The sequence below is a fragment of the Lissotriton vulgaris genome, chromosome 1_2 (assembly GCF_964263255.1).
Source record: "Lissotriton vulgaris chromosome 1_2, aLisVul1.2, whole genome shotgun sequence".
Classification (NCBI taxonomy): domain Eukaryota; kingdom Metazoa; phylum Chordata; class Amphibia; order Caudata; family Salamandridae; genus Lissotriton; species Lissotriton vulgaris.
In genome coordinates, this window is record NC_141686.1 from 341,789,447 (window position 1) to 341,812,061 (window position 22,615).

Consider the following 22,615-nt stretch of genomic DNA (forward strand, 5'->3'; position numbering starts at 1 on the left):
GGCGCTGCCGCAACTTCCATCAACCTTCATCGTCGTCGGGACCTGCTGGCGTGGCCGCGGACCGTTTGTACCACCATCTTCATCGAGACCTGCTGGCTCCGCCGCGGACCATCGCCACCTTCAACCATCTCGGGACCTGCTGGCTCCGCCGCGGCCCGATCATCTAGAACGCCGAGCTCGAGGATTGAGAGCTATTCATCCACCCAATTGGTAACAAGACTGTCCCGCTACCCCTTTTCCCAACCAGAGACCAGAACCAAGGGGACCCCTGAGTCCAGACCTCCTTGTATCATTTGACCGTACTTGAAGAATTGCTGATAAAGTATCGTTTAACCTTATCCTTGTGTGGTGTCCGTCTGTGGGGGGGAAGTTACTTGTCTGTACGATCGCTGGAGACGGCTCTCCCTGGAGACCTCTCCCCCTATACTCGGCCGACCCTCCCGGTCCGTCTAACATCGCAGAACAGCGGTCCGCTTGATTCTGTCCAGCAGGCCATTGACATTCCATGACATTCCCGGGAGAGAGTCCTCTCTATGTACCGTCTGTGTCATGGTCGGTGTGGGGGGCCAAGGAAACCCGGGGTCCTGCCGTTGTGAAGAGAATGCTTAGGCGATTACTGGTGGTGGCTGGAGGCCTCGCCTGTTGGTGTGTAGTTGGAGTGTAAGGTTGTGTTGGTGTAAGGCTGAAGTGCTGTGAACCTTGACCTGCTTAACTAGGTGCGAACCCAAGCCAATGGTCCAAACCCCAAGCCCCCACCCTATACTTCGAGAACAGAAGCAGCTGTCGTCCTATAACTGTAGAAGACACAGGCTAAACTATAATGTTTAATTTCAGGGTAGCATGGAGGACCCCCCTCATTACAGTATAAGATCGTATATCGGCAGATTTATCTGATAGGCGTGTTGTGTTGTGTCCATGTATAAAGAGGTTGTCCTGGCCTTGAGGTTTACCGGGCATGGTTCCTCGCGGGGCATGTCAGCCTAGAAATGCCGGGCTCCAGGAGAGGTTTGAGTCGTGGATTCGGCACCCAAAGTCTTAGGAGAGTTGTCTCTCATGGGTGAGTGATCTCGAGAGCTGGTCTGCGGTGGAGGACAGGCTCTGGTGGACAGCTCCCGGCATTGGGGGTCCAGGGCCACAGTTGCCAGCAAGTCTGATCAGGCTCTGCTTGTTCTTCGACCATTGCGGGAATGCGTACGCCTCCTTTTGAAGTAGGGGTGGTAGTGGTGGTGGCTCGGGCATTTGAGGGAAGGGTCATGGCTCTGAGTCTGAGAGGGCGTTCTTCGGTCAGCAAGGTCCAAGCCAATTCCAGGGTGTCAAAGAAATATGTTTTATCCTGAAAGACAATGCGTAGCCGAGCTGGGAAGAGCAGTCTATATTGAAGATTAAGAGTGCACAACTTTTGCTTGACTTCCTTGTACGAACGTCTTTGGGTTTTGACCTCCCTTGTGTGGGGTTTTCTGAATGCGGGCCTGTCGTAAGATCGAGTCTCTGTCTCTTAAATTGAGTATCCTGGCAATGATGGGCCGGGGGGGAAAGAAGGGGTTTCATGCCAGGGAGCGGTGGGCCCGTTCTACTGCGAACTAAGATAATAAAGCGTCTTTGGGCATTCATGAGGTGATTCATTGCTCAACAAAGGACTACACCGGGCCTTGTTCTTAGCCCTCCAGAAATCCCACCAGGTGCAGATTTTGCATCTAGATCTGTACTCGTCCTGTTAATGTAGTTCCTTGGCTTGGGTTTGTAGTTGGGTCATCTGTTCTTTCAGTCTCTGGGCGTCGTCTTCAACCGAGGAGAAGCAGGATTCAGTGTCAGTAATGCGGGCTGTCGCATTGCGGTGATCCTGTCGGAGCAGGGCCATATCCACCCGGACCTCCCCGATCTTATTTCCAACTGAGGCCTCGGAGGCGCTAATGACTTGCAGGATCGTATTATGGTCGTATCCTGTCGGAGCGGGCCTTTCGGCAGTCCCGGACAGGGGCCGAGCATCGTTGCCAGTGTATTGGTCGATTTTGGTCTGTGTTGCAGGAGGTTTTTGACGCAGTCTTTCCCCATGGTTTGCAGAAAAGAAAGATAGGCAATGGATATTGTTGGGGCTACTTAGAGTCAGGTGGTCTTTACAGTGATTCCTGTGCTTGGTTTTGTCCAGGCATCGTGTGGGTTCACGTGAGTCCTTGCTGGTCTTTTGGGCGGTCGGAGGAAACCCTGTTATCACCCAGGTGGGGCCACGTGGCGGTGCTGAGGTAGGTCCCGACGTCAGGCAGAGCGGGGCCCCACAGTCGATGCCTAAGAGCCACAATAATGATGGGGGTAGGCAAGTCCTTGGGATACGGCCACTTCAGCCCGAAGTTTCACTAGATTCTCCGATATGTGAAGCGCAGGGCCGATTGGGTTGGCAGGGGAAAGACAAGGTCCTGGAAGGGTTTAAGCCAGGGGTTGCTGCCGTGGTTGTTGTGCACTGTCGGGCCTTCCCCACTCAGCCACCCAGGCCGTCCCCCTGCCAGCAGTCAGGGCAGTCCTGATTACTCTGGTGACAGCTGCACACCCGGCACGGGATGCGGCTGCAGGAAACCAGTTGCTCCCAGGGCCAAGTCAGGTGTTCATTCCCAGTCTTCTCTGCTTGGGGACTGCTTCCTGTAGGATGAGGGTGTAAGGGTTAAGGTCCACAGCCTGAAGGGCGCAGAAAGAATGTACTTGGTACCCCTTGGGCATCCAGAGTCCGGTTTGGGTTTTCCGGTTGGATAAATGGAGGGGATAGTGAGTGTTAGCAGGTAAGGATGCCAGAATGTGGATAATCGGGGAGGTATGGGGGGGCTTCGGTCCTGTTGCCGCCGCGGGCTCAATGAGGGAGGGAGGGGTCGTCCTGTGTCGCTGAACAGTAGGATGACAAAGCCGGCTCTTCTCCTCTGGCGGTGTCGAAACACTGGCTCTCCCTCCTAGGGCTCACCAGCCCCTCAAGCCCAGGGTGAGTGCCCCCACCCCGGAGGCCCCCCAGTCAAGGAAGAGGGGCTCCAATGAGTATCCGAGCTCCCCAGAGCAGGAGGCGGCAGCAGCCGAGGAGTCCCAAGGAGACTCAACTGTCAGGAGAGATAGAAGGGAGTGTCTCCACCCGAGGCCCCACTGCGCGACCACCACAGCCGATCCTGGGCCTTTAATAGGTGAGGGTGGGTAAGTCTTAAGTCACAATCTCCCACAAGGTCAGCTCCGGTGCACAATCGGGCACAAGGGCTCGGATGTAGGCTGGTCTATAGGCATCCTCGGATGTGATCACTCCAGTCGTGACTGGCTCCGGCCAGGAGGGCCCCCCATCTGGAATGTGTGTAGGGCTCCGTCACTCACATGGCCGTAAGAGAGGTGGCGCCGGGGGGTGGCTCCTGTGTCACACCAGGCCGGGACCAGGACACTGGGCGTGCCCGCGGGGCAGAGCCTGATTCTGGGCTCACCTTGGGGGTCAGAGGACTCAATCGCCATGTAGTTTTGTCCCCGGTACTCCCAGGGCCTCCGATTGCTGCTTATGTTTGATGTGGGGGCCTCAGGAATGTATTGGGCCACATCTATGTCGCTGTGAGGCGGAAGGGTGATCTCTGGCCTTTATGATTTGGTGTGGGGAGTGTGGGCCGCCATTTTGTCAGGGGTGCAGTCGGGAGGACCAGGGCGGATCCGACTGCTGCACCCTGCGTTTCTTGGGTCGGCTCCATGCCATTATACGCCCCTGGCTGCGGTTAGATGGGTATCTCCGCTGGAAGGGAGGACAGCTGCTGATGGTGGCAGATACTCCGAGTGGATGACATAGGGGTCTGCAGAACTCTCAGAATGCGACCGCCATCTTCACGCTCCAAGCCACACACTCCGAGAAATTTTGTTTAAGAATAAATATCTCAAAAACAAAAATAATACCTTTTGCCTGGAAATTAGGAAGCACTCGAGTAGATACAGCATCTACTTACATTTATTTAGGGAGAGTTTTCTCCCAGTCTATTGGAACTGCCTCGCATTTTCAACGGACTGAATTAAAAATAGTATCCCATGCTTGTGCTGTAAAAAAGTTGTATTGATCTACCGAGAGGCAACGTTTTTCAGCCCTCTTGGAAATTTATCGAACAAAGATTACCCCTATTTTAATGTAAGGTTTATAATATAATCCTATAAATCGATGTTTTTTTTTTTTAAATCTCAAGGTGGGAAAACTCTTACGTATGCTTACTACTACAAGTCAAGCCACTCCTGTTCACGCACCTCAACTGGAATTAGGGGTAGTGAGTGCATATACAAGAGCCTTGGCAAACCTTGTCAGGTGGGCTTATAACATATTGCATGCACCTGAAGGAACATTGAAAGCAATTATATGTTAAGAAACTTTAAGGCTGGGCCAGGAATAAATACGTTTAAAGGAAATTTAGAGATTGCTTTGGAGCACTTCTAGTGCTCCAAGAATCTTTTACAAAGTTGTTCTCCAGTGCTCCTAAAGTTTTTTCTGAAAAAATCTACTCCGAGCTTGAGATATGAAATGGATAAACTTTATTGTCAACAGTTATCGCATTATAAGCGATCACTAGCCGGGGTGGAGAATAAAGAGATCCCAAAATATTTGAGTTTTACACTGGACCATAAGGGTAGGCGTTGCATCCTGATGCTAAGACTGAGGACATTACCGCTAAAAGATATAACAAAAAAATGGGGCAGCAATTTTGATAAAACCGGCCAGTGTGATTTGTGTAGAGGAGGAATCCAAGATTTGGTACATGTCCTATTTTTCTGTCCAAATAGCACCTTGGCCGATGCCCGCAATTGATTCTTAAAACCGATTTGCACAAATTATAATATTTTTAGAACAATGGATCTGCCTGAGCTTATAAGACCCCCACCAGATGAATTTGTATGTCACAAAGTTTTTAATTTTTTGAAAGTGTTTCTCCCGCTATTTTAGAGATGTTTAAATTAAGAATAATAATCTATTTTGTATATAATGATTTTCGTGATATATCGTGCTAATATGGAATTAGAAATATGTATAAATTATTTTAACATATTCTGGATCTCGGAAGAGGTCTATACCAATAAAATAAAATGTAATTTAATTTCACTAACACTCCCTCAACTCTCCTGATATTGCCACACCTCTTATACAATACCACTCTATTCCCCTTCATCATTAGCGCTTGCCGCTCTCATACCACCGCTGGCCTGGACAACCCCATGAGCCTCTGCAGTCTCTTTACAACTTTGACCCACCTAAGGCTTTAAAATTCATGTTTATGCTCTTAACTTCATTTCTCAGAGATGACGTAAAAACCCTACGTTACCCAGTAACCCAGGTCAGCAGAGCAGGCCCCATTCACATTTCACATGCCTTCATCCATCTTACATTTCCTAAGAGAAAATCTTGTTTTCAGATGTTGGGTTTCTGTGTCTTTATTGCCATACAACATATGACTCTAATGTATTACAAATGGTAAAGCCGACCCCTCAGGTCTGGGTGAGCTCAGACTGTGGTTGGGTGTTTATGAGGGGCACGATGGAGAGCCCGGAGACTGAAGGCTCGACAGGTTTCTCACAGTGCTGCCAATGCACGGTGGAGCTTGTGAGATAAACAAGGGGCACACTCTTGTATTCCCACATGTGAAACTGGAACGGTGCACCTAGCTCTCGTTAGGACTGGTAAAAAATATGAGAACTGCTCTGCAAACGCAAGGGGTAACAAAGATGGGAGATCTTTTTCACAAAGTAATGGTTGGGAATTGGAGGAATATCCCAGAGCAAGGACCCCCCATCAGCCCTGACTCGATATCACTGCCATGAATTGAGAGAACTATTAGGACAAGACTCGCAAGAGCCACCAGACATGCCGGCACGGTCTGCCGTGATACAGAAAGAAGCCCCAGACAAGTTAGTAAGAGTGCTCTATGCTTACGCACAGGCAAGCGCAGACCCAGTGTGACTAAAGCAAGATCGGACTAGCCGAGAGACTTGGGTAGGCCCGTAGAAGATAAGGTATGGCAGTCCTGCTGCGCTAGAACGAAGGAGGGATCTGTAAATGGGGACACCAGTTGATACACTTTAAGTACATAAACCGTGTGTATTATACACTGGAAAGATTGTACCGATATGGCATACGGCAGTGGTTCCCAAACATTTGCCTCCTGAGGACCCCCCATTGAGTCACCACTGGAAGCCGGGGACCCCCAAGCAATTTATAGGATTTAAATTTAATTAAAACAGTAACTTGAAAAAAATAAACACAAGTGCACACTAAACAAATACTCGAATTACTAAGGATTTTAGTATTTTCCATTGAAAGAATTGCAAAAACGTAAATGTTTTAATAGGAAGGTTGGTGCTGCGTCTCCCTGACTGACTTTTAAATGGTTGGTTTTATTTCACGGTAAGAGGTTCCTGCCAGGGGCGGACTGGAAACCGAAAGCAGTCCTAGCAAATGTTTTCAGAGCAGTCCACATATGGCGCACAGCAAGCAGCTCTAACAGTGTACAGGTCACTGTGTTAGATTACGAGAGTAACTTATGAACTGTGCAGTAACAAAAGAATCTCAGTGAGAAAAGCAGTAACTCACTGAGCTATGAACATAAAATAGTTTCTTTTAAACTGCATAGTAGACGTTCTTTGCAGTAGGCACATTAACCCCCTGTGCTACCTTAGATAACTCAAAGCTGCTACTGGACAACACTCTAATCTCTCTCCAGCAGGTACATTAATCACCGGCGTTCTCTTGACACTTTTATTGTTGCCCTAAAACTGTTAATTATACAAGGAACTTTGCAGAGCTTTTAAAACTGCTGCCGGTGGACCCCCTGGGAATGTGTCGCGGACCCCAGTTTGGAAAACACTGGCCTACGGGAATCTGCAAACTGCCAGCGTCGCAATGAGCAGGAAGCAGGGGTTGTACATGCTGCTTGGTACTGTCCAGCGATACTTCAATTCTGGGAGGGAATTTTCCAGGCATTGACGGCTATAACAGCCTCACTATACAGATGGAACCAATGCTCTCAGCTTATTTCCTCCAATGTCTTCCTTTTTATTTTTGGTTAATTTCTCTATATAATTTTCTATACTATACGTTCTATTCTTTTATAATTTTCTGCATTGATACCTTCCCTTTATTATTCTTCATTTTCTTTCTACTCACATTTGCTTAAAATTACTTTTTATCTCACCATAAGTCATTAGAGTTTTCAATCAAATACCTTATTGTTTTATTCACAACTGAATTATTTTTTCCTCCGTTCATCTTATTATTGTATCACTTGTATTAAAATAAGATAGTCTTCATCCTTACAAATTCATATATATTTACCTTTATGCGTTACTTCAAATGTGATTATGTTATCATATTGCACATTTCTGTATTTTATTGCTTTTATTGTCTTATATTTAATAAATGCAAATAAACCATTTCAACACAAAAAAAAGAAAGCTAGTAGCTATTGGACTACTATTAGCTAAGCGCAGAGTAGCGATGCGCTGGGATAGGGGCCCTGCCCCAAAATTGGGGGATCGGCACTCGGACATGGCATACTGTAATGAGTGGTTGGACACTTCTGATGAGCTTCAGTCTGCGCACAACCGCCCTGGGGACTACTGGGCCCTTTATAAGGCACACTTAGTGGACAAAGGCAAAAATGCCGAGGAGGAAGGGCACGCAGAGGGGCGATGCTGGGCACAGGATACTAAAAGAGGATTGCAGGCTGCGGCGTGGTGGGCTATGGAATGGGGCTGCGGTAACACCAGACCCCTGCGAAGGACGAACGAATGTATGCAGTTGAAGAATGTACGGATGACAGGTCCTGTGGGGCAGATGTGTGGGGATAGGTCTATCGAATGACTGTCAGCAGCAGAAAGGTATACTGAAGAGCGACACTTACCACTGAATGCTTTGTACTACTTTCTGTATCATACAAGAACTATGTTGTGCAGAGGGACTACGAGGTGTTCAAATGTGCATGTGTGATCTTTAAAATGTTATTAAAAAGAATTTTTAAAAAAACAGCAGCTGGGGAGTTGGGCAAGTAAAGAAAGGAAGCCCCTGAGAGTGTGAAACATTTTTCTGGACTATACAGCTATTTCTGATATTTCAGGAATTGCCTTAAATAAATGGAAGATCCAAACTACCTGCTTGTGGAACGGTGGAGGACGAGTGGAGCCTGCAACCTGCAACCAATTCTCAATTGCATTTTGTTTTCGGTGGACTGGTAATGGTGAGCGGCAGGACAGGCGAACATGAAATGCAAAGTGCCACAGAAAGAAAGTGCTCGTAGCTACTAAACAAAAAGGTTTAGGCGATCCTCTAAACTAAAACGTTTGTTGATCCTCAGTTACAATTTACACACATACACCATTGTTCCTGTGTCGTAGTAAGCATGTAAGGTAGCACAGATGGTTAACGCATCCACTGCAGACATCTGCAGCACGCAGAGCACAGGCTTGAAGCCTTTTAAGATGCAACACGTCCTCGACCCTTCTTTAGAGAAGGCGTCCCCTCCCTATGATGGGGAATGCTATACAACACGTGGAGTGGAGTATAATGGACATAAGGTGTGGATATTCTTAAAAGGGTTGATGCGTGTGTGTGTCTGTTTGTGTTTCCAAAACGCTTGCAGGTATAATCCTATGTGCTGTTCATCCCACTAAAATCTAACTTTGCCGTTGCATTTAGGAAGCAAACTGTGTTGTTAAATGAAACATACAGGAACCTTATTTTAGGTGGAATGAAGTCCCGCATGAACCAAGAAGAGGTAGACGAAGGGTTCACTGCTGCTCTGGCGTCGGCAGTGCAGTGACTCATAATAATGATCATTTTATCTGAGCATTGGTCCTGAGAGATCGACTCTCCTTCCAAAACGCACAGCCCTCATCAGTGCTAGCAGTGACGACCAGCTCGGGTTTATGCATATTTATGGAAAGACCAGGATGCCATGAGCTCAGATGCAAGGAAAGGAAATCGCCAAATTGACTGTTGTTGGGCTGCTAATATACAGTATGACAGGGTTAACGGGACTGCACTGAAACGGAGCAATGTGGATGACAAACATTTAATAAAAAGATTGGAACATAAAAGACAAGCGTAGTAGCATTTGTGAATGCAAGGAACATTTAAGCTGTGCATCCGACACGGGGCATCAGGTTGCTCCGTTTCAGTGCAGTATCAGTAACCCGCGTGGCTTGGGCTGTCCACGCTCTTCGGGTAGCACGCATATATCGAAGGAAACGATAACAACAAAAAAACAAAAAATTAAAATAAAAGGTGTGCACCGTGCCACTCTTACAGTGCAGGGTCAACGGGACCTCATAGTCCTGGGCCCAGTGCCACTGCACCTGCTGCACCAATGGTAAAGTGCACAGAAGCATGAGGAGTCAGCAAGCACCAGCAGGAGTGTGTGATGAATGGACCAAGAACAGCAGGAGCATCTGCCGTCCGCTGGGAAAACACAAACATAGACTTCAAACAAAATATTATCTCCAAATCTAAGACTGAAAGAGATATCTTCAATCATGAGGAGCACAAATAAATGAATGCTTGCAGTGATTAATTTCCTTTAAAAAAAAACCCTGTGCCGGTGCTCATGCCACCGCTGTTGCTGCACACGTGCAAAGCGGACGCTGCACCATTAGTTTAGTGCCCTATTGGCTAGTTCTCCAGCTAGGGGAGTAAATCATTAGGGGCCCCTTGTGCAAAGCATTTTTGCAGTCGGAAACGCCCAACCACAAAAATTCTTTTACAATTGTACCAAATACAAATTGTGATTCGGTAACACGCTACCTACTCGCAATTAGTGTTTGCGGTTTGGTATTTAAAAGGGTCGTGTTTACGGCATTTCTTCCAATTACTGAATCTGAATGGGCTGTATGAAAGTTTTGCAACTGAATTAAGGTCAAATTTTACTGACTCCTTGAAGTAGGTGGTAACCCATTTGCAAATAGGTACGGGTCCTTTGAAGAATGGAAAACAAATATTTTTAAGAGCAGGCGGCTGTCCCACGGACCCCACTGTCTACTCTTAAAAAATTAAACGAAAAAGCTTATTTTTTTTCTTTTTAAATGCATCCCATTATCCTTTAAGGAAAACGGGCTGCATTAAAAAAAAAAACAGACTTCTTTATTAAAAACCAATCATAGACATGGTGGTCTGCTGACCTCAGCAGGCTGCCATCTCTGTGATGGCTGTGATTCCTAATGGGTCTCAAATTGCGACTTACCTCACTAATATGCATGAGGTAGGTCTATTTGTCACTCAATAGCAATCGCTACTGAAGCTCAAAAGAGTTTCATACATTAGGAATTCCGATTTCCAAATTGCGACTCATAGAGAATCGAAAATAGGAAATCGGTATTCCTGATGCTAGTACATCCTGCCCTAAGTCTTGTTGTATTTTGCATTCTTCGAATGAGGAAAGCAAAAAAGGGCTGGGATGAAAAAAAGAAATTAAAAAATCAGTCTGGACACAGTACTTACTCCTTATAAGAGGTAAATCAAGTTATATCTGGCGGCACTCACAGATACGGGGCTGCTCGGTGGGTTCGCTGCTTTCCAGTTGGTTGCTGCAGCACTCTTCACTACCGAAGCCTGAGCGCTGCAGAGCTTACAGAGCGACGAAAAAATAAATGTGCGCCCTATAGGAGGGGATCTTAAATGCACAGAATGCTGACTCGAACCCATTGCAATGCAAAATACAGAAGGATTTATTTAGGAAAAGATGTCTACATACATCTGCAATTAACACAGTTCAACTATTAACTCGTAAACATATGTGGGAAAAGGTATGATGGGAAGGGAAAAGAGCCCACGTTTTGTTCTGCAGCTCCAACTTTAATCACGCACCACAAAGAGCGAGCAGCACCTGGGCTGAAGATGGAAGCCAGTCCGTTTCCGAGAGGCGAGTACCTCTGTGCGCTGCGGAGTGGCTACGGGCTTCGATTTGTTGGGACTTTGGCATCTGTGAATAGGGGGCTGTGCTGAGAGCCCTAGCTGTGAGCTCATAGTTGTTGTGACGTGTAAGTAGTAGTTTAGTGTGTGTTTTGTAAGGCGGTGTGAGAGCGTTCAGGCTGTGCCCTCATGTAACGGCGTGAGATAGGTGGTAAATAAATCCTATATTCGGTTGGTACAATAGAATCAACTAGCAGTGGGGAACGTTGAGGACATTTATAAACAAATAACACAAGGATGTGATTGGTTACCGATCATATCTCCATAAAATTCCTGTATGGCTGCTCGCAATCACGCTTCACAGGTGACCAAAGCTGCAATTACAGAGCCCAGGACTAGGCCGGGAAAATGACTCATCTGAATGATGCTGCTTCACTGGGGGAATATATGCCTTAGCATGCTTGCGGCAGGGTCAGAAATTACTTCTCTAAATACTTTTAGCACAGGCATACCATTATGCACCGAGTGCTTGCTTTTTGAACACTTTTAGCTGGGACTTAAACATCAGTATGCCGCACATCAGTACCGAACAATGCTAATTAGTGCATGGCCTTTTAAAATAAATTAATCTGAAAGGGACGGACCACGCCCGGCATGTGAAGAAGAAAGATGCTGCACAACTTGTGAACCTGGGCACCCGATACCTGCAGTTTAAGAGGCACGCTGCAACGTTCTCCCCTCTTCCACCGAGGTATGTTGCTAGGCCCAAGATCTGCTCTCTGTGCTCCTTCACGCAAGAGATCTTTTTTCCACGCTGCTCGCTTTTGAAAAGCAAAAGCTGCAAATGGTGCCTCAGTGATGTGTGAAGTGTATGCGCTTCGCAATGGAGTTTGCGCACTCGTGGGAATTACACTATATGTACGTAGCCTACAGGGAACACTGGTCATTAGGCATTTTTGACTATAAGGGGGGACTTCTTCAGAACCGAGAGGACTTCGGAGGGGGTTACACGCCTTACCTGCGGTACCTGGCAGCGCTGGGTCCCTGACGCTGTGGTTTCCCCCACCGCCGAGCAGTTACCATCACTCGGCCGCGGAGTGGGGAGAACTACAGCTCCCAGCCTGCCCTGCTGATTTACTACGCCCACTTCCGGCGGAGCGCGCCCGGAGGCGCTGAAATAACGAGAGCTCCCACTGAGGAGCGGGGGACTTCTTCAGAACCGAGAGGACTTCGGAGGGGGTTACACGCCTTACCTGCGGTCCCTGGCAGCGCTGGGTCCCTGACGCTGTGGTTTCCCCCGCCGCTGAGCAGTTACCATCACTCGGCCGCGGAGTGGGGAGAACTACAGCTCCCAGCCTGCCCTGCTGATTTACTACGCCCACTTCCGGCGGAGCGCGCCCGGAGGCGATGAAATAACGAGAGCTCCCACTGAGGAGCGGGGGACTTCTTCAGAACCGAGAGGACTTCGGAGGGGGTTACACGCCTTACCTGCGGTCCCTGGCAGCGCTGGGTCCCTGCCGCTGTGGTTTCCCCCGCCGCCGAGCAGTTACCATAACTCGGCCGCGGAGTGGGGAGAACTACAGCTCCCAGCCTGCCCTGCTGATTTACTACGCCCACTTCCGGCGGAGCGCGCCCGGAGGCGCTGAAATAACGAGAGCTTCCTCCGCATCGCGGACGCACGCGGGCAGTGCCGGGCGGAGCCCGGGCAGAGGGCGGGCCGTCTGTGGCCGTCCGGGGACGACCAGGGACGGGACGGGCCACCCCCCCTTGACTTTAACCGTGAGTACTAGTCCTATGAGGTCGGGCTGGTAGCGATTTGCATTGCATAAAACTTTGTCTGTGACCCCATAACTGTTTGTGACTCTCGAAACACAATCCCAACATGTCCATTCAATCTACTTTACCGGATAATTACCTCCTGAAAGTAGTCACCAGAATTAATAGTGACAGAAGGAAATCGTTTGGCAAAGGTAACTTACCTGAACTCCCTTTGGTTTCATCCCTGGATCCTATTAATGCGGATATCAATAAAACCAACAATACTATTATAGCACTCGAGACTGATAACACCTGTATTGATGTTGAATCCACTAATGCTGAGGCCCTGATGACCTTATTGTGGGGGAAGATTTATCGAACCCATCTGAGACCCTTGAAGGCACCCCTCAACAATCCACCAGGGCAACAAAATATATGAGAGCGTGTAGGAAAACTGTTCCCAAACGGGGAAGCCATTCGGCATCATCTAAAGACAATTGTGTCTCCATCAATACTGACCAAATTAATCTGCTAGTGACTACTATTGGGGATAAAATGAAGCTGGTTGTGGAGCCTTTATTAGCTAAAATTGATGAATTGGGGGCTGAAGTACTAAGACTGAGGGCTGTGGTGGATCAGCAAGTTGCTTATTTGGATAAACTTACACCTAATATAAAGGATGCTACATGCATTCAATCTGCACCTAAACAAGATAAGGGAAGGCCCCACCACGTAAATAGCGCCCCCCTGCTACTATTGTAGCAAAACAAGCACCACAGGTGACACCTGTATTGGCTCGTCCATTAGTCACTGATACGGGTCGACCCCTGCAGGTACCAGCGGTTGCGCCAGCAGCCGCAGTGCCTGTAGGTTTAAACCCTGATGCAAGAACATTACCAGCACCAAATAGAGATAAGACCGTGCCGGTGCCAGTTGTGTCAGCCATACCAACCGCTATAGGGGGCACTGATGGGGTATCTGTAAGGATATGTAGACGACCAGTAGACCTTCCCCCTGAATGTGTACCCTATGTCGTGGTCTTAACTAATGTCCCGGCTTTAACCCAGACCCCAGATATCCAGGAGTCTGGGGATTCTTTAAAAAACAAAACAATTTCATGGTTGAAGCGCCATTGCGGTTATCCAGTTGGCTACTCTGATCAAATTATATCTATCAGAAGGTTTAACTGGATTGGTAATACTCGGAAGTCCTGTGGGGGTGACTGCGTGATTATAAATTTTAAACACATGCAACATGTTGCGACGGTCCTGCTTAGGGCAGCAGCAATAACGCAGTCTGAGACAGATGTTGTCGCAAGACCATTGGGCTATTTCTATAACCATCTTAACAGGTTGCCTTCTGCTAATTGTAGAGAGGGGGCTACTAACTTCAATTTTTCACACATGGGAAATAGACCTGTGATGCCCACCTTTAGCCCTGGTTTTCTTGATGGCAGACCTGTTCTGCCTATGCACATGTTGAACCCTGTCCCTGGCGGGAACAGATATGTAACACACACCCCCAACTTTGTACCCACCTGAGATAGTATTTTTTCATCTGCTAATGGGATGGTCTACAAAGTCCCAATCCAGAACAGATACCAGCCCTTGACTTTCATGGACCAAAATGATTGACATCAGATGGGATCTGGAATCGGGAGGGATGTACACATAAATTGTAATGGGGAGTCAAATACGTCTGACAATGAACTGGTTGTAATGTGATTATAAACGGTATGTCTACTGAAGGAAAAGAGGAGAATTTTATTCATAACACTGAACTTTTTAATTTAGATGAGAACTTGTCCATATTTAGTCATGGCTCGCCAAATGTTAGCCACTGTAGGAACGATGAAACTTGCTATATCGCCAGTTGGAACATTGCTGGCCTGACGGCCAAGGAAGATATTTTAGGATGGAAAGAATGTATTGGTTTATTTGATATTATTAGCCTGCAGGAAACATGGTGCAAAAACTTTAAGGGTATTGATGGCTTTGTATCGAATGAACTCCCTGCCCTGGAATCATCCTCTGGCAGAGCAAAAGGGGGGTTGCTGGTTTTGCTCTGGGTTAAATTATCAATTTTGGTAAAAAAGCATGTATTAGTGGGGGCACATTCCCAAATTCTATGGCTAGCACAAGAAGCAGGTAGAAATATTCTTTTGATTAATTTGTATAATAATACATTTGATGGTACAAGGCACACAGTAATTAATGACTTAGAAAACGCGCTAAGTAGTATTACGAAAAATTTTAATGGTGTTTATGAATTTATTTTTGTGGGGGATTTTAATATTTCAGTTTGCCCCTTATCATCTCAGAAGTTATGTGGTGTATATGATCGTTCGGGGGATGCTAATGTTCATTTTCCTCATAATCTGTATGGAGAAACCCTGAACAGTTTTCTGATAGATTATGACATGGAAATTTTGGAAAATGGAAAGAATGACTTAGGAGAAAGTCTACCGACTTTCAGAGGGAGGGGGGCTAATACTGTCATTGATTTTATGTGCATGTCTTCTAACCTAATCCCCTTGTGCTCAGAACCAATGGTGGTAGATGTTATGCTAAGTGACCATAACTGCTTAACTATTGAAGCCATGATCTGGAAACCTGCCCCTGCTTCCGATTCGGGAACTGTTGTTGCTAATATTGAACCTCACAGACCCAATGGTTTTAGGCTGAGGTGGAAAGGGGATAAAGCCAAAATAACATCCGACTTTATTATTAACAGCTGCATGACAGAAATCACGGCGATCCTCGAACAGGAAGAAATCACGGCTGATAGTATTAATCACTTTGGCAGAATTAACGCAATCATTAATAAGAAGTTCACTAGAGTGGCTGGGCACAAGAGTAGACAAAAAAAGAGGTGGTTTGACCATGCCTGTTCTACTGCTCGGAAAGACCTCAAAGAGGCCTTAGCAGTTAAACCTAGAGACAAGAGTCTGGCGACCCAACTTAGGCTGGTTTACAATTTGACCCTTAAGCGCAGAAAGGCTGAACTATCGTATCGTATCGTATCGTAAGGGGTGCTTGTATAGCGCACTGACACCATGGGTTTCCTGGCGCTGGTTGGAAGTAGAGGGGACAGAAAGACTAACCAGATTGGGGAAAAAGCCAAGTTTTTAGAGACTTACGAAAAAGGGTCAGAGAGTTAGAAGTTTTAAGAGAAAGGGGGAAAGAGTTCCAGAGCTTGGGGGCCAGATGTGCGAATCTCCGGCCTCCAGATCTGCAAAGCTTGTAGGAAGGAACAGTCAGGAAATGAAGGTGAGAGGATCTCAAGTTGCGGGGCGGGCAGTAGGGTCTGATGAGGGATTTCACGAAGATGGGACAGGGGCCAGCCAATGACTTGAAGATAAGGCAGCCGATCTTGAAGGCTGCCCTAGAGATGACAGGGAGCCAGTGGAGTTTAACGAGGAGGGGCCTAGCAGATTGCCACTTCAGGATCCCTAGGGCCAGTCTCGCCACCTGATTTTGGACCACCTGCAGTCTAGCCATCGATGTTTTAGGCAGACCATGGTAGATCGAGTTGGAAAAATCTAGGCGGGAGAGGACGAGGGCCATGATAACCTGCAGGAGGGCGTCAGGTGTAAGGAGGTATGCCACTTTCCTGATCCTGCGCAGTTGGTAGATACAGGATGAGACCACGGTCCCCACCTGCGGCCCTAGGGATAGAGCGGAGTCAATAGTGACCCCCAGGCTCTTCACCGAAGCCACAGGAGTGGGAGAGGGGCCCAGTTCCACCGGCCAGAATTGAGGCCCCCAGAAAGTGGCGCTCCTACCGGGAAGGAGGAGCTCAGTCTTACCGGGGTTCAGCTTTAGCTGGTTGTGGCCCATCCACTGGAGAATGTGGGACATGACTGCCTGAAAATTAGGGATAGCAGAGGGAGAATTGAGCTGCAGGTCGTCCGCGTAATTGAACACGGTGACGTCCCACTGCCTCAAGGAAAATAGAAGGGGGCGAAGATAAAGATTGAAGAGAAGAGGGGACAAGGAAGAACCCTGGGGGACCCCACAGAGCGAGTGCTCTCTATGAGCCCTGAAAACGCCCAGGCTAAGGGTCTGAGACCTGCCAGTCAGGAAGGATCTGACCCAGGCCAGCACCAGGCCCTGGATGCCAGCCTGCTCGACACGGCGGAGAAGGATGTTATGATCCACCGTGTCAAAGGCGGCTGACAGATCTAGTAATACCAGGGCCTGAGGGGTACCCTTGTCAACACCGTCTCTCAGGGCGTCCAGCACGGCCAAGATCACCGTCTCCGTAGAGTGGCCGGGTCTGAAGCCTGCTTGGTTGGCCTCGAGAAAGTTGGAGCTCTCGATAAACTGTGAGAGACAGGTGGTGACGTGGGCTTCCAGGATTTTTGAAAAGAAAGGTAAGAGAGAGATGGGGCGGTAGTTTGCCGGGACGGCGGGGTCGGCCCCCGGCTTCTTCAGAAGGGGCACCAGCACGGCCTCCTTGAAGGAGCCCTGCACCGTACCAGAGGAAAGAGAAGAGTTTAGCAGGGGAAGAATGCAGTCGGGTAAAGAGTGGCAGATGTCCCTGAGTATGGAGGGGGGGCAGCAGTCATCTGGGGATCCCGACTTGATGCGGGTGGCAAGAGTGGCCAGAGAAGTGGAGTCTAGAAGAGGAAATTGTGTGAAAGAGGGAGTGTTGTGAGGGGAGGAGACAGATTCAGCGCCAGGGGACGTGACGGGGATGGTGTCCTTAATCAAAACGATTTTTTCAATGAAAAAAGTGCTGAGGGCATTGCATGCTTCTTGTGTAGGGGCCTGAGTAGGGAGCGTCCTGGGGTCGGAGGTGAATTCGTTAAGGACTTTAAAAATTTCCTTAGACTGGCAAGGGGCAGATAGGATTTTACCAGAGGCATAGGTTTTTTTGGCAGCCAGAATGGCGAGTTTGTACCCGTTGCGGGCGGCCACATAGGCGTCTCTGCCTGCAGAGCTGTAGTCTCTCCTCCACTTGCGCTCGAGCTGACGGAGTTCCAAATGGAGAGCTTTTAAGTGGGGGGTAAACCATTTGTGGGAATTGCTGTGCCGGGATTGAGGGAACTTAGTGAGGGGGCAAAGATGTCACGGGCTGTAGTGAGCCAGTCTGCCACAAGCCCGTGGAGCTCATCGGTACCGGTGTCGTTGGATGGCAGGGGATAAGTTTGGGACAAATGAGCCAAAAGTTTGGAAGGATCGACAGCCTTCCACTTGCGAGCCATGCCACCCTCCCGTGAGGGGACCTTGATGTGGCCGACCGCTGAAAAGGTGGTATCAATCAAGCAGTGGTCCGACCACACACAAGGTGTTATTAGTGGGCAGGAGGACGTAACTCCATGGGTCCAAATGTGGTCGAGGATGTGGCCACCCTTATGGGTGGCAGACCTGACTAGTTGGATGAAATTCAGGCTAGAAAGACCCTCTAACAGTTCGGAAGCATGTGGGCCAGCGTCCTCGTGTTGAAACCAGTAATTAAAGTCGCCAATGATGATAATACGGGGGGAGCAGGTAGCAATATTGGTTAGCTGATCGATAAAGGATGAAGGGAAAGACTGCATGGAGTGGGGGGGGTGGTATAGTAGCACAAGAGTGACTACAGCAGGAAGCGTGGGATAACCTTAGCCAAGCGGCTGAGTTGAAGAACTGTACATTGTTTTGGGCTACTGTGAACTGCCCATTTCTTAAGGACGAGAAGATACCGGAGTTAACATCTAATGTGAGTAAGGAATCATGGATCCAACATTTTTCTATTATTGTTTACTCTGGCAATGGACCGGCCCCGATTGGAGATGGTTGGCCTATTGTTGTCTTAAATATTACCATACCAGAGGTCATGGACAGTATCAGAGCCAGTAAGGGAGAAAAGGCCCAGGGACCAGATGGGGTGCCCATAGATGTGTATAAGACAGCCCCGGAGATATGGGGCCCATTGTTGGTAAAAATCTTTAATGAAGCAATTAGTTGTGAGATACCGTCAACATGGGCAGAATCAATAATTGTTCCCATCTTTAAAAAAGGCGACCGGGGTGACGCAAAAAATTACCGACCAATATCCTTATTGGATTCATCGGTAAAAGTTATGAGCCGGGTCCTTCTAGTCAGATTAGAGGAATGGGCAGAGACCAACGGGATCTTAACCGACAGTCAGTTTGGGTTTAGGAAGGGTCGTGGCACCATCGAGCAGTGCTTGAATTTAGAACTTTTAGTTGGGAAATATACCCAGGCTAAAAAAGGGTCTATTTATTTATGTTTGATATGGTAGACCACGCTATACTCTGGGCCAAACTGATCGAAATGGGAGCTCCTGAAGGCATAGTCTATTTCTTGGCCCGCCTGTACGAAAAACTGTGCACCAGTGTTCGGTATGGTCCTAATGGGGAGTGTACGAGCAAGTTCAGGATCGGAAGGGGTATAAGGCAGGGGTGTGTTTTAGCACCCCTGCTCTTCACACTCTTCATTAATGAGGTGGATTCTGTTCTACAGACAGTTGCGGCAGATGCCCCGAGAGCTAACAACCTTAACATCCCTGTGTTACTCTACGCGGATGACGCCGTGCTGTTGTCCAGGACCCCGTTGGGCCTCCAACGTTTGATGGACAGGTTTGTACAGTTCATCAAAAGTAGGAAGCTGGTGATTAATAGGACAAAAACCTATGTTATGGAGTGTGGGACAGGACGATCTAGAACGAGACTTAATTCCCATTATTTCATAGAAGGTGAACCGGTCCAAAAAGTTGATAACTTCTGTTACCTGGGGATTACATTCTCTAAAAATGGTAATTGGGATGCAGAACATAAAGCTGTCAAAACAAAGATGAAGAGGAGTGCTAATGGGGTATTTGTATTTGCCAAGAAGTTGGGGAATAGGCGTATTAAAGACATGTTAAATATTTTTCAATCAAGATATCTTTCCGCCGCCCTTTACGGGGCCTGAGTATGGGGTGTCTCATCAGCCGGGAGTCTGCAGGTGGAGGAGAATAACTTTCTGAAAAGGCTCCTGTGCTTACCTAAATCTACCTCTAATAACTTGGTACATAAGGAATTGGGGATCCAATTTGTGAATGACATGATCATGTTAAGTCCCCTTTTACTGTGGCGCTCGGTTTGGCTGAACGAGGGTACCTCCCTGAATAGAGCCATCATCGATGATTGCCTTACCTTGGATGAGCATTTAAAGATCCCCTGGATCAAATACACGATTGATAGTTTCCAGAAGGTTTTTGGGCTTAATGTGTCCAATGATCGATACTGTGTCTGTGAAATCCCCAAGCTTAATTTGAAGGCCACTTCTTGAATTATTGTGCAGAGAGGCGTGCTTTGGAGGAATTAAGTCTGTCTACCTGTATGATGTATAATAGCCTGAATGATTTTATTGGACTTCATCCGTACTTGATACCGGTGACAAGAGTTTCGCACCAGTTTGTGTTGACCAGGATGAGGATGGGAACAGTACATCATCTGGTAGCGTGTCCTAATGTAAAAATGCGCCCGTCCGGACCCTGTGCCTGTGATAACAATACTGAGTAAAGCACTATGCACTTTCTCTTATCGTGCCAATTGTATGATGAACTGCGGAAAATCTTCTTAAAACCTATGTTGAAAAGATTTGGAGTAAGAACAATTTACGAGTCTATGAAACTGCTTTTTAATTTGCACCACCCGGATATTTGTTTTTTTACGGCTACTTTCCTGTTGAAAGCAATTGGTGCTAGGAAAAGTATGTGTTTTTAAACATTTTAACTATTTATTCCATCCCGCTCTGGATAATAATGTATTATGTGTTTTTGTTTATTACAATCGATCAAATGTTCTGTATTTTTAACTGTGTGTGCTTTTATGGACATGTCTTTTATGCTCCGAATCAAGCTTTTGAAATGAGTAAATGAGAAATGACTATAAGCCCTCGCTAAGTTACAACAATCCAGTAAAACGTACTTTGAGGTAAGCAGGACATAAGATTGTTACAGGGAAAATGGATCCATCTTGTTTGTATTAATTGGTGTTGTAGAAACGTTCGTTTGGATTGAAGTTCCTGGCATAAACTGTGCAGTGATAGGGTTCAGATTAGTGTGTATTATTTGGTGCCGTTGCACATGTGACTTTCGCGTAAAGCTCTTCTCACACACTGCGCAGTGATAAGGCCTCTTCCTGTGTGTGCACTTTGATGCCATCAAGGCCTTTCTTTCTGAGAAAAGCGCTTGGAAGACACTTTGCAGTGATAAGGTTTCTCTCCTGTGTGTTTGTTGTTACGAGACTTGACTTTTGATTTAAGCTCTCATGTGTGTACGCTTTGATGCCGTACAAGTCCTACGTTCTGGGAAAAGCGCTTTGAACACACAGTGCAATGATAAGGTCTCTCTCCGGTGTGTATTAGTTGGTGCGTTCGTAGATTTGCCTTTTGATTGAAGCTCTTCTCGCACACAGTGCAGCAAAAAGGCTTCTCTCCTGTGTGTGTTCTTTGATGCAGTACAAGGGCAAACTTACGAGAAAAGCGCTTCTCACACACAGCGCAATGATAAGGTCTCTCTCCAGTGTGTATTAGTTGGTGCGTTCGTAGATTTGCCTTTTGAATGAAGCTCTTCTCACACACAGTGCAGCGAAAAGGCTTTTCTCCTGTGTGTGTTTTTTGATGATGTACAAGGTCTCTCTTATTAGCAAAGTGCTTGGAACACACAGTGCATCGATGAGATCTCTCTCCTGTGTGTACACTTTGATGCAGTACAAGGGTCGACTTATGAGAAAAGCGCTTTGAACACACAGTGCAGTGATAAGGTCGCTCTCCGGTGTGTATTAGTTGGTGCGTTCGTAGATTTCCCTTATGATTGAAGCTCTTCTCACACATGGTGCAGCGATAAGGTCTCTCTCCGGTGTGTATTAGTTGGTGCCTTTGTAGATTTGCCTTTTGAGAGAAGCTCTTCTCACACAAGGTGCAGCGAAAAGGCTTTTCTCCTGTGTGTATGAGTTGATGCTGAAGAAGAATTTTCTTTTGAGTGAAGCTCTTTGCACATACAGAGCAGTGATGAGGCCTCTCTCCTGTGTGTACGCTTTGATGAGGCCTCGCTCCTGTGTGTACGCTTTGATGAGGCCTCTCTCCAGTGTGTACGCTTTGTTGAGGCCTCTCTCCTGTGTGTACGCTTTGATGAGGCCTCTCTCCTGTGTGTACGCTTTGATGAGGCCTCGCTCCTGTGTGTATGCTTTGATGAGGCCTCTCTCCTATGTGTACACTTTGATGAGGCCTCTCTCCTGTTTGTACACTTTGATGAGGCCTCTCTCCTGTGTGTACACTTTGATGCCGTACAAGGCCTTTCTTATGAAAGCGCTTGGAACACTCTGTGCAGTGATACGGCCTCTCTCCAGTGTGTGTTCTTTGATTCTGTAAAAAAGTTACCTTTTGAGTGAAACACTTTTTACACTTTTCGCAGGGATATGGCCTGAGGCTGGTGTGTCCTTTTTTGTGCCTCACAAGAAGTGTCTCATTGATAAATCCTTTCTCACACACATTACAAGCAAAGCGTCTCTCCTTCATGTGCATTCTGCGCCGTTTCCTTAAGTAGGTAAAATTCATCTTGCCTCTGGAACCTTTATGGCTTTCTTTCCCATTCATATTTTCTAGATGTGATTGTTGTTCTGCAAAATAGAAAAACATTGAAAATTACATGAAGAAAATATTTCTTGAAAAAGCTGCATTGTTATAATATGGAGAAGTGAAGTTACAATTCAGGGAAAAACATGTATGTTCTAATAAAAAGAGACACAAATGGTGGCTAGTCTTCCTACACAAAGTATGGAGCTTGCTGGGAAATCAAGTGATTCACAAGAACCACTGTTGGACATGGGGTTTCTGGTTGGCCAGGGTAGGCACCTAAGCCAGGCAGAATCCACCACTCTAGTCAGGGTAAGCCAGATACACACCCGAGATAACCTGCGCTCACCCTCTGGTAGCTTGGCGCACAGCAGTCAGGCTAGTTTAAAGAGGCAATGTGCAGAGCATTTGTGCA

General features: G+C 47.2%; 1 protein-coding gene across 1 annotated transcript in view; it reads right to left on the reverse strand.

The window, feature by feature from the left end:
* Positions 1-20,469: 20,469 nt before the first annotated feature.
* Positions 20,470-22,615, reverse strand: part of LOC147736719 (uncharacterized) — a 67,610-nt gene continuing 65,464 nt past the window's right edge. Inside the window, exon 2 of the mRNA XM_086953816.1 lies at positions 20,470-22,244. Within this exon, the coding sequence (XP_086809942.1) occupies positions 20,893-22,244 (1,352 nt within the window). The 3' untranslated portion in view covers positions 20,470-20,892. The remainder of the gene's footprint in view (positions 22,245-22,615) is intronic.